The sequence below is a fragment of the Heteronotia binoei genome, chromosome 2, assembly GCF_032191835.1.
Source record: "Heteronotia binoei isolate CCM8104 ecotype False Entrance Well chromosome 2, APGP_CSIRO_Hbin_v1, whole genome shotgun sequence".
Taxonomy (NCBI): domain Eukaryota; kingdom Metazoa; phylum Chordata; class Lepidosauria; order Squamata; family Gekkonidae; genus Heteronotia; species Heteronotia binoei.
The window spans coordinates 48,858,464-48,871,037 of NC_083224.1; the positions used below are offsets into that span (position 1 = coordinate 48,858,464).

The following is a 12,574-nucleotide window of genomic DNA, read 5'->3' on the forward strand; positions in this document are numbered from 1 at the left end:
ACACCCTCATATTCGTTGTTTTCTGAGAGGGGCCTCAATGAGCTCCCCACCTCAAGTTCATCGCTTCCCTACCTGGCGTCTGAATCCAGGGCTTTCAGCCTTAACAAATCCACCATTTGACCCCTTGATGTCAATACCCTTAAAGATGATGCGCATGAAGACTATCTTTTTGGTGGCAATCACTTCAGCCAGAAGGGTTTCTGAGATCGGAGCCCTGTCGATCAAGCGAGAGCTATGTGTTTTTTCATAAGGACAAGGTGGTGCTCTATCCAGATCCTACCTTCCAACCTAAGGTCTCATCTAGGTTCCACAAGAACCAGGAAATCAATTTGCCATCCTTTTGCCCGGATCCTAAGCACCCCCAGGAACGCATATGGCACACCCTGGACGTACGCAGGGCGATCAAGATATTCCTGATTAGAACCGAGCCTTTTTGTAGGTTGGATTCCATGTTCATTAACATAGCAGCTCCCAGACTGGGCCAGAAGATGTCCAAGTCGGCCATTAGTTACGCCATTAAACAGTGCATTGCAGAAGTGTACAAGGCGGTGCACCTCAAGGTGCCTACAGGGATCACTGCTCATTCGACCAGAAGTGCAGCCACCAATGCCGCCTTTAGCAAGAATGCCTCTGTCAAAGAAGTGTGTAAAGCGGCTACGTGGTCGTCTATTTCCACCTTTACTCGCCACTACAAATTGAATGTCTACGCATAGGCGGATGCAGCCTTTGGCCGGCGAATCCTATAACATGTGCTTCCCGAGTAGGGCGATCCCTCCCTGACTAACATACTGCTCTGGGAGCACCCAAGATGTCCTCTGCCTCTTGGGGAGTACGACCCTTGGCACTTACCGTGAGGGGTCCTTCTCCTAAGAGGACAAGAGGACATCTTGCCCTCTCTTCTTTCTCCCTACCTTGGGCAATACCTTATTCCTTTACCTCGTCTGCCAACTTGCTTCTGAGGTTTTTCTCTTTCATGTTGATAACTGTTACCTGTTTTCTTCATGTTCCCTTTCCTATAAGGGCCTGTTTGGTCAGTCTGTTGGGTTAACACCCGCTTTTTTTCCCTGACCAACTGTTAGTTATTCTGTTAGGAGTGTGTTTTCATTAGGTATAATTTTCCTTCTTACTGCTGCTCGGAGTCACCCGAACTGAGAAAGGGGTGGTTCCCACAACCACAGGAAGAGGAAGATTTTTGAAAAATTCCTGCCTCCCTGATTGGACGGTGGGAAACACCCAAGATGTCCTCCTGTCCTCTTAGGAGAAGGACCCCTCACGGTAAATGCCAAGGGTCGTTCTCAGTCACGCAGGCCAGGTCCATATCCTGCCTAAGCAGGAAGTCCTGTAGGACTGAGGTGTTATTATTTATGGACCTGGCATTGAGCAACTCCAAGGGTGTCTTTGTATTATGCATGGTTTTAACTTAAGAATTATAAACTTCCTTGAATTGCAAGGAAAAGGTACATTATAGTATAAATATTTTAATAAATACAAGTTCATTTATTTATGAAATTTTCTTGTAATTTGTGGCCTTTATTTTTTTTTAATGTAGTGCTGAAAATAAATAAGCATTCACACATTTGTAAGAGAAATTCCATTAACGCCAAGCAGTAATCACCTGTTCATATCCGTAGCAGTTGTAATTAAAACCACTCACTGCCCCACAGGTTGTTAATGACTGTATCTGTTCAGGTCTAGAAATAGCAGGCTTTTATGTGAATATTCTAGATTCATTAAGGCATACATTATCCATTCGGAAAACAAATATGCGAACGAGTTCCATCCTGCTTCATTGTGAAGGATAAAAATGCCTACCTATTAAATGGCAATGCACCAGAATTAGGGCTGCCAACTTCATCTCTGGAAATAGATGGAGATTTTTGGACAATGCCCAGAAAGAATGGATCTTGGGGAGGGAAGGGAACTCAGTGAGGAACTGAATCCTGTAGTCTGGAGATCAGTTGTAGTTAGAGTTGCCAACTATAAGCTGGGAAATTCCTGGAGAGTTGAAGGTCAAACCTGGGAACACAGGGTTTGGTGAGGGGAGAGACCTCAGTGGGCTATGATGCCATAGAGCCTACCCTCCAAAGCAGCCGTTTTCTCCAGGGAAATATATCTCTGTCATCTGGAGATCTGTTTTAATTTCAGGAAATCTTCAGGCTTCACCTGGAGGATTGGCAACCAAAGTGAGAAATGTGGATAAGTTTGACAGGGATTCAAAGCAGTGCTTCCATGTAATGAAAGTCTATAGTGTACCTTTAAAAGTTATAAATACTGACAACCACATTGTTAGCAAAAATTATATCTTTTAATAACACTGTGTATTTACAAAAACAGAATATAAACAGGAAGAGAACAAAACACCTGTATAATATTTAAAGGTCCAACAGATCAGGTGAATCCTGAATTCTTTTGCTGTAGGTGAAAGTTCCACACTCCTGCAACTCCAACAGTTGTAGATATGAGCTTCAGCACACCGAAGGAAGGGGCGGACTTAAGCCTGACAGTTCTCAGATGTGCAGTATTTCTTTTCAAAGTTCTTTCATGAGAGCTAAATGAGTATCTAGAAAATTCAGTCCTTGTTTTCACCCAAAAGGCTTTCTCCAAGCTCTACTTCATGGCAAGGCACTTAAAAAAAGAATCCATAACGTTTAACTTTTTGCAAGTTGGATTTAAAAAGAACTTTGAGACCACCTGACATAGTATGGCCACTGCCTGCTTCAAGCCCCTTGTCAAAATGTTGTATTGTACTTTGATTCCTTCTTTTCCACACATTGCTGTTTATGAAATGTACACATTGGGAAAGTAGTATTTAGCTTCTGAGCAAAGGAGAGCCATCAGCAACAAAGTTCTATCCAAATGACACACACTATAGGACCCATCCTATGTCCTGTTCCCCAGTATTTTTGCAGAGTCCACACCCATCACTAGCTGGTTCTGTTTCAGCCATTTATGAATCATCTTTCAATGCTGCCATCATTTCGAATTGAATTGAACCTAAAATAATATATTTCCTAATGTAATTTATTCTTGTTACCAGTTGAGCAAACCTTTCATTTATGTTGCTTATAAAAATTGAAATGAACAGGTCCTTCTTTGTATTATATAAAAAAGTCAATTCAATGCAGGACAATATCATTTGTGTAGCCCTTTCATAAGTTTTTAAAAATTATTTGATCATGTTTTTTTCTGATGTATTTTGCTAGCTAGCTTTTTATTTTCAACCCATGCATGTACAACTGGAAGGGAAGGTGCACTCAAGTGTACAAAAGTTTGAAATTGGGTCCTTAAGAAGGTTTTTTTTACCCATTTGTTCTTAATAAGGTTCTGGAAATCAAATTTGTGCCTGAATAATTCAGCATCAGTGCTCTTAAATGTGTATCTCCCCCCTCTTGCTGGTGTCTGCAATAAATTAGCTTATAAAGTACATGTGGCAGGTGAAAAGTAAGGTTGTAAGCCGAGACTGAGGTCTGTCTGAGATGGTCACGAGGGGTTCTTCTAGGTAGCTCATTTCTTCAGCTGTCATCTGCAGGAACATAGTCATGTAATCTTAATGAACAATGTGCAAAGCCATTAAAAACTCAATTATGGCTTTCTTTTTTACTGTAGACGTGAGAAAATGCGATCATAAAGTGCTGATGTGTAAACACAATAGGCACCATCTGCTACCGAGTAGCATTTCAGCTCTGAAAAGAGGATATATGTTGCAGATGCATCAATAATAGGAGGCTTATCAAGGCATCATTATGCACCAAGGAGAGGGAAAAATGAATTTATGGGTATCTGGAGAGCACTTCATGGTTTAATTCCCCAATTTCAGTGGTATGCTCAATAACTGTAGCTCTGGAAGTACCATTTTATACTCACTGTCATTTCAGTAGAATTTTTTAAATGTATCTATCTCCTTGCTTAATCCTGACTTATCTGAGCATATAGTGTTCACATTTTTTATCATTAAGAAACTGGCAGCAACAGCAAGTTATTAATTATGCTAACCTGTTGATCAAAGCACATTAAATTAAGCTGATCTGATATTCAACCTGCTTTAAAGACCATGTGCCCTGTGTCTACTTTAATAAGCACAGAAAACTTAGCTTTCCCCAGCATGCTAACTATACTCTTTCTCTGTTTTAGATTACATTTTCTGTAATTTCCAAATTTGCTTGTGGGAATAGCCAATATTGGAGTGAGAGGCTCAGCATACCAGGACACAATGCGGGCACTATATCTCTCTAAGTGCATATAGATGTTATGTCCTTGAATGGGATGTTGTTCTTTGTCTCAACCTGGAAGCTGCCCTCTGACCCCTCCCTTTGCTCCCTTTGACCTCTCACTTTCCATGGACTTCCATGGAGACACATTTCTCTGCAGGTCTCTCCTGTAGAGACAATGCCCATGTTCGGCTTGCCAATACCCAGGTCCCAGTGGGGGATCTCACAATTTTGCAGGCTCTTTCCTTCCCCCCAGCCAGCTGGCTGGTGGGGGGAAGCCTCACCCCCACTGCTACCACGTGCCCTTTCTGAAGGCTTAAGAAGATGCTTTGGAACAATTTGCTTTTAGAAAGGTGTGTGTGCCTTTAAATCTTAAGCCAGGCTGAATGGGGCGGGGCAAGCTGTTGTAGGAAAGGGAAGCAGCCTTGTTCCTCCATTTGTTTTACAGTCCCTTTAGGAGTCATTTTCGTTTCTCCTGTGTTAGTGTGAAGAACTTGGTTGAGTATACAGCATTCAGCTACTCCCATTGTGAAGAAATTGCTGCAGTGAGACCACAAAGAATGTGCTTCCAAACTGTATTTTGGCTGCTTTGTGTGTGTGTGTGTGTGTGTGTGTGAGAAAGAGTGGAAGTGCAGCCAGCTGCTGGGGGATGACAAAATGAAGAGTGTATTCAAGGGAACTGCACTGCTGTATTTTTTGTTTTGTTTTAGGGAATGAGAAAGTCTTCTAACTCCACCCCCAAAGTTTCCCACCCCCACCTCAAAAGTCCCCAAGTATTTTCTGAGTTAATTTTGGTAACCCTCCCACACACATGCTGCGGACAAGCTAGTCATTTGTGATAGGGAAAGTACTTTTTATATTAGGCATCTTTTTCTTCTTTTGACTGCAGCCTATATGTGAACTGTTTAGCACCAAACTGTTTAAATTGTTTTAACTGTTTTAACTTAATGTTTGTCTAAATTGTTTTATTTACTGTGTATTGTGAGCTGCACTGAGACTGCTTTGGCAGGGAGGGCGGGATATAAATCAAATAAACTAAACTAAACTGTATCTACTTGAATTAATGTAACTTTACGTTTTTTCAACCTATTCCTTGGGAGCTCTATACTGAATCAGACCCTTGGTCCACCAAAGTCAGCATTATCTATTCAGACTGCTAACACAGCCCTTCAAGGTCTCAGACAGAGGTTTTTCACATCACTTGCTGCCAGATTCTTTAACCAGAGATGCTGGGAATTGAACCAGTGACCTTCTGCATGCTTAGCAGATGCTCTACCATTGAGCTATGACACCTTCCCTGCGTACATACAAAGATACTGAGAACTTTAATGCTAATTCTGTTGCCAACTGAACTGACCTTAATGAAATGCCTTGTGTTTGTGTGAACATTTTCTCTTTGTTGTATTGCCTCATTGTTAATGTTCACTATGAGAGTAACACCATGCTCAATAGCCTTGTGGTTGCCTAGTAGCATCTTCTGCTGTAGTGTCATGGCTTGATTTTGCCTTATTATATGAATTTAATTGATTTTTATGGATGCAACTTGCAGGTTCCTTCTTTTAGCAGTCAGTGAACTCACCTAGATCTTTATCATCCCAGAGTCATGGTCAGGTCATTTAAATAACCTCCTTTCTAAGCATAGATCACAGACATTTTTTCTCCAGCTTTGTCCCTTCACAGTAGGAAGGATCATTTGAATGGTCTAGGATATGTTGTCTGGGTTTGTTTGTTTTGCATCAGCACAGCTGATGACATAAAGAACTGATCACAAGTTTCATCATTTCAGTTCATGGGTGGGCTACAGAAAAGAACCACTTACTTTAACAACATGTGGAGACATGTCCTGGCTCCACCTCAACATTCGGGCGGGGGGGGGGGGCGCTTTTCCATATGGTGTTACCTACCATATTCACCAACTGTAAATTATTATTTTGTTTCCCCAGTATTTATCTTGTTTACTCTTTTTCCGGAGCAGGCAACACATGTGGATGGGAAATCAGAAAGGGGAAAAAAGTGTATCAATAGCGGCAAACATTAAATGACTGAATATTGGTAGTAAACTTAGATAATGCTAATGGTTCCCCCAAATAGCATTCCTAGGGTGATTTCAAGTTGGCAAATGTTGACACAGTCACAATCTGAATAGGGTACCCCATGCACATGGAAATTGAAGGAAACCTGCAACTCACATATGACTGTTACTTGAAATGCAGAGGGTGGGCTCCAGACCCAATCTGTATACTATGCAATGGATCAGAAACCGTTTTCGCACACTGCTCACCTAGGAGTCACGTCCCTCTTCACTGCGCAGCGTCTGCTCGGATTTCCCACCATCTGCGCCGGAGGAGCAGGAAGAGCTGCGGCTTCTGTGTCGCAAATGGAAACTGGGTTTTAGCAATTTCCGTTTGCGACGCAGAAATCCGAGCAGACGCTGTGCAGTGAAGAGGGACGTGGGTGTAACCTTTGGAAATGAGCAAATGGCATATTTTAGTCATTTTTTCACAAAGTGCATTGTAAATTCATAGCCTTAATCATTTGGGTTATAATTGAATGCGCATAATTGAGTAACAAAAAATCCAACAAGTTTTATGGGGGAAATATGACATGCATATTCTGTTCCTTCTGATTTGTGTATGCAGTTCACAGATATTTTATATTTCAATGTGAAACAATAGGGGCGTTTCTTTCTAATAGTAAAAAATGACAGGCAGCTGAAGCTGACAGTTGGCAAATACTTTTTTTTAAAAAAACCTTGACTTTCTATAGTACCAGTGGGAGTTCATAATTTTTTAAAAAATATATATTTTGGCTCTGTTATGTTTCTCTACCAGCACATTTTTTAGGAATTTGATAGGAAAACGGATACATGGGAAATAAAGTGTAATTTGTTATTTGTAAGTGATCTTTCACTGAAGAGAAATTATGTCCTCTCTTTTCTTCTCAAAATGTTAACTGTGGTGAGATTTCACAATATACATATATATTTAAACATAATGGCACACTTTGTATATTAGAAGCATCAAATATTTAATCTGCTGACAATCAATACACACACCAAGGGCCAGACTAGCCAATACGGCTATTTTGAAACTAAGCTTTCCCTGGGGGGCTCCTTTTAAATGTACACTGGGACCTAATTCTGGTTAAGACCACTGCAGCATGGGGGGCAGGAGGATGCCTGCCATCCGCTAACACCATTTTTTCTGAATTTAAATGACACTGAGGGAGGGAAGTTATTTGTTCATACACCCCTGGCACCAATTCACTTTGTAAAATGGCATGGGGACAGGCAGTATCTTTCCCCCCATGCTGTGGCAGTCCTGACCAGAATCAGGCCCTGCAGCACAGTTAAAAGGAGTTACAAAGTGGGAACTCACTGCTTCAAAATCATGGGGTGGCCCTGAGGATGCCTGTCTCATCTTGTTTGACTCCTAAGTGTAGTCTGTGAAGTTTTCCAAGTTTGTGTTTGTGATTTGGAAGGGAGGATCCATTGGATGGGGGTACAGTCTCTGACTATTATCTCCATTGGGTGGTCAAGAAAAGATTGCAAGAGTACTGCCAATAACTTATTTATTGAAAACAAACTTTTTTAAAAAAGGAAATAGGTCAAAATGGGGAGAAAAATGAATGGCAAAGTTCAGGACCCAGCATGAATTCTTAAGTGTATTAACAACAACAACAAAAATGAGGCTATGTGCATGGGTGATTAAATATAATTGGCACTGTTTGTTTATTAGAAGTTAAAATTGTTCAGTGGGTTGACATCTGACCCAGTCACCAAAAGAGTTTTTTTGAACAACAACAACAACAACACTGAGGGAAACTGGATGCATATCCAAACATGCAGCTGATTTCTACTGCTTTTAATGGAATTATATGCAATCCAAGTATGCTTTGAGTGTGCATTCCATTGAAAGCAATGTTGTACTGATAACATCTGTTACTTCCTGCCTGCTGCTCTCTGCTGGCATAAGAGTGGTTCTTCTCTGTGAACAGCCAGCTGTGGTGGTTTCAGGCAACGGCCAGCAGTTTACTTAGATGTCCTGTATATTCCCTGTTTACCTTGGAAGGCTCTCAGGGTATGCAGAATTCCATTCAGTTCTTGTCCTTCATTTGTTCTGTTACCAAACTTGCCATGTCCTATTAAAAATAGTGGGAATGATGTGTGTGTGTGTGTGTACAAACACATGAACATACGCATAGAGATCTTTTACTGTATTTGTAGGTTTTTTTACTGGGTTCTGGAAGAAAATTTTACATGGGCAAATGCTGATAGTTTCTGTTTCTCTCTCACCATAGTACATATGGCTGTTCACTGAGCAGAATTGATCAAAATGTTTATCTGGCTCATCTGAGTGTCTGTCACACTGCTGCAACACAGCTTACAAAAGAAGAACAAACTTCAATAGGTTAGAAGTGAGGCATGCCTTTCCAAAGTCAGTGTTCTGTGAACAGCAAGAGAGAGCCAGCAGAGAAATACATTTGTAGCATGACTTGGCAGCAGCATCGGAACTCAGAATGTCAAGAGGGCTGCATTTGATTAAAAATTACTATGCCTGACTGCTAAAATGGATATTCTTCCTTCTGAATCGCACCTCCCACTCTCTCATTACTTTCTCTGGATTTCCTGAAGGCATGTGTGCATACATGCAGCATTTTCTTTGAATAAAATTAATAATTCTCTTTTTTATTACTAGAGGGATTTCTTTGTCATGTTGCTCCAGCCATAAGAGGACAACTATAAATGTCTTCCTCAAAGTTCACTGTTTTGGCTTTTTTCACAGTAGTTTGTGGTCCTTTTTTATGACTCACTGATACATACAATGACATGGATCACTTCATCATGATGAGATTTCTGACTTGAGTGTAAGGATTAAAGGGTCTGAATATGACTAGAGAAAGTCCTGTCTAAGAAATCTCTCAACTGTGATTCTTAGTAGGTGACCTTGTGCCAATCATATTCTCTCTCTCTCTCTCCCTCTCCCCCCCGCCCCCGTGTGTGTCTCTTTGTCTCACATACATACACAAACACACTAGCATCCTTCACAGAGGAGTTGTGAGAATAAAATGGAAGGGAAAGGAATAATGTAATCCATACCTTGATCCTTGGAGGAAGAGAGAGGAAGGAAGTTGGCTGTGTTCTACAGCACAGATAACTTGTGTAGGATATGCCAGTGTTACAAATTCCACGCCTGTGTTATGTTGGAAAGATGTTTTCATTAGCCAGAGCCTCAGCTACTGCAAAGTCAACTCTCTTGCTCTGAAGTACTGTCCAAAACCAGAGGTTATATAGTATGCCACAGAGATATGCTGTCAATACTTGTAATTAGGAAAAAAAATGAATTCTGTACTAATAGTGGAGAGATGCTACTGCATGTGTGTTATCTTTGGTAGTTCTGGATTCTTAAGTTTGCTAGCCTTGGATGGAACTTCTGGTGTCTTCAAGGAATGTTCCTTGAAGAATATTCTGTCTGCTTTCCCAGTTTCAGCTAGAGCAGGGATGCCAAACTCATTGGTTATGAAGGACGGATCTGATATAAATGAGACTTTGTTGGGCTGGGCCATGTGTGTCATAAAATGTAATGCCAGATAGCAGAGAGATAAACTTTATAAAGGACACAGACAAACAGAATTAAGGAATTTTTTTAAAAAAACCCAAAATAAAACATGCATACAACAGTAGCACTTGTTGATCTTAAAAGTGCTTTCTTCTCCCATGCAATCCAGGGAATTGGGCAAAGGAAGCTCTGGCTCTTTCTTTCCTTCCTCAGGGGACCAGGAGGGGGAGGAGCCTCAGCCAAAAAAATGAAGAGAGGCCTGACTCAGTAGCTCAGAAGTGCAATTGAGAGAGTCTGGCAAAGCAAGCTATCCCTCCCCCCTTCCTCTACAAGAGAGGAGCCTCAGCTAATGAAACTCTGTAGCTCCTGTACAATTGAGCAAGCCTAGCAAAGCAAGCTGTGATGCAGAAGGAAACAAGAGAGAAAGAAGCAGATGACAGCCAGCTGCTCATGGGCCTGATAGGAGCCCTCTGGGGGCCTTAATTGGCCCCCAGGCCACATGTTTGACATCCCTGAGCTAGAGCATACAAGGAAAATGGTGCTGAAACTCAGTGTTGATGGAAGCATCCTATTGCAGTTCCCAGAACCTATGGATGAGACCCAGGGCTTTTTTTGAGCAGGAATGCACAGGAACGCCATTCTGGCTGGCTTGGTGTCAGGGGTGTGTGTCCTAATATGCAAATAAGTTCCTGCTGGGCTTTTTCTACAAAAAAGCCCCGTGGAAAACAATGGTGATGTTAGGATATGTGGCTGAATATGCAAAAGAGGGCCTGCTGGGCTTTTTCTTTTAAAAAAAAACCCCTATGTGAAACAATGGTGATGTTAGGGGGTATGGTCTAATATGCAAATAAGTTCTGACTGGACTTTTTCTACAAAAAAAGCCCTGATGAGACCTGAAATCCTCCTCACATTTCTGTTGCCTAGTAGTACTGATTACTTGATTTTGCTGCCATAGCTGCAATTCATTGAAGGAAGTTCACTCCTGTGTGGGCAAACGGACTTGCTCTGTGCAGTGTATTGATCTGGAAATGCTATAAAGGTAGTCAGGTTCTGACCATTGGATTAGAGGTTAGTACAACAAACAAGAAATATGTGTGTTTTTCATGCTTGGTATGAATATTTTACTGTCAGTCTTTACATAAAATCGTGGGAAGAAAAAATTGAAAAATAGTAATAAATAACTATGGTGGAGGCAGTGGGTGAAAAATTTATTTGTAACTCCTGTAATTTTGATGTCTTGTCTCATTCAAACAAGTGCCAGCAGAAAATAATAGGCTTGAGTTCTTTGTGATGAATACTTGTTTTGTTTTCTGACTTGTATGGAGGTTGTTGAAAATTGTTGACTCTTCATTATAGTCTGGCTTTCTTGTGGGAGGCTTGGGAAGAGAGAGTAACCACTGACTTCTTTTCTCTCTTCTCCTCCTCTCTTGCTTTTCCTCATTTCTCCAGGCTCTTTCATGATGGTGAACAGCTCTGGGAGGGCATCTGGTCAAAAGGCTCACTTGCTTTTACCAACCCTGAAGGAAAACGATACCCATTGCATAGACTTCCATTATTATCTCTCCAGCCGAGACCGCTCCAGCCCTGGATCATTGAACGTTTATGTGAAGGTGAATGGTGGACCTCAGGGCAACCCTATCTGGAATGTCTCTGGAATTGTTACAGAAGGTTGGGTGAAGGCGGAACTCGCTATAAGCACATTCTGGCCACATTTTTATCAGGTGCGTTCTCTTCTCTTACACAAAAGGGAGGGGGAGTCCTATTGTTATGTTTTGGATCCAGAGTGAGTTCTGAAAGAATCACTTCTCTGATTTTGCTAGGGTTATAGAAAACTGTCCATGAGGGCTGCTTTCACACATGTTGAGTATGCAAGAGGAAAATCCAGTGGCAAAAAAACAAAAACAAAACTAAAGTGCACTGAGTGCACTATTTGAAACTTTGCGGAAGCAGCCTATGAATGTCAACACTATTGGTTAAAAAAAAAAACAACCCTTTCATGTATGTTAGGGATATTGAATCCTGTGGGGAAAGCTTATGGAGGGAGCTGGCATAGCAGATCTAACTTTCCAAGCACTTCTCCCAAGAGTCTCCTTCATTCAATCCTGTTGTAGGTTGAGGACCTTCATAAACAAAATATACGCCACCATGAAGGGCTGTAGTGAGGAGGTGGGCTCTGGCAAAATTGTCCCATCTTCCCTGCTAGCAGAGAGCTTGTTCTATATCCAAGAAATGAAATGACCCCTTGAATTACATTTGTAGAATTTATCTAAGTGGTATTGAAGTTCTTTTGATTCTGTACTGTTGGCACAAGTAGTATTTGGACACACTTGAGATGATGCTTTGGTATATTGGCCACCTGGCACTTAAATGTGGCCAATATGTGGGAACATTTGGAAAGAAAGAGTAAGCACTAACTTATTTTCTGTCTTGTCCTCTCTTGCTTCCCCTCATTTCCAAATGTGGCCAATATCCAGATAAAGTTATAGAGCGGACTGTGGCAACTCATTTCCAAGGATTCCTGGATGACACTTCTGCACTGGACTTGTTCCAGTCTGGTTTTCATCCAGGTTACAGGACAGAGACAGTTTTGGTTGCCCTCATAGATGACCTCCTGCGACATCTGGATTGAGGCGGCTCAGTGGTGCTGCTGTTACTAGACCTGTCAGCCGCATTCAATACAGTTGACCACTAGCTACTGTCTAGCCACCTTGCTGACGTGGGGATTCGGGGGCCCACCTTGCAATAGCTGACCTCTTTCCTTCAAGGTCAGGGACAAAGGGTGGTGATAGGGGAAGAATCGTCCCGGAG

General features: G+C 41.6%; 1 protein-coding gene across 1 annotated transcript in view; it reads left to right on the forward strand.

The window, feature by feature from the left end:
* Window positions 1–12,574, forward strand: part of PTPRT (protein tyrosine phosphatase receptor type T) — a 1,094,059-nt gene that overhangs the window by 387,458 nt on the left and 694,027 nt on the right. Inside the window, exon 3 of the mRNA XM_060230934.1 lies at window positions 11,216–11,487. Within this exon, the coding sequence (XP_060086917.1) occupies window positions 11,216–11,487 (272 nt within the window). The remainder of the gene's footprint in view (window positions 1–11,215; window positions 11,488–12,574) is intronic.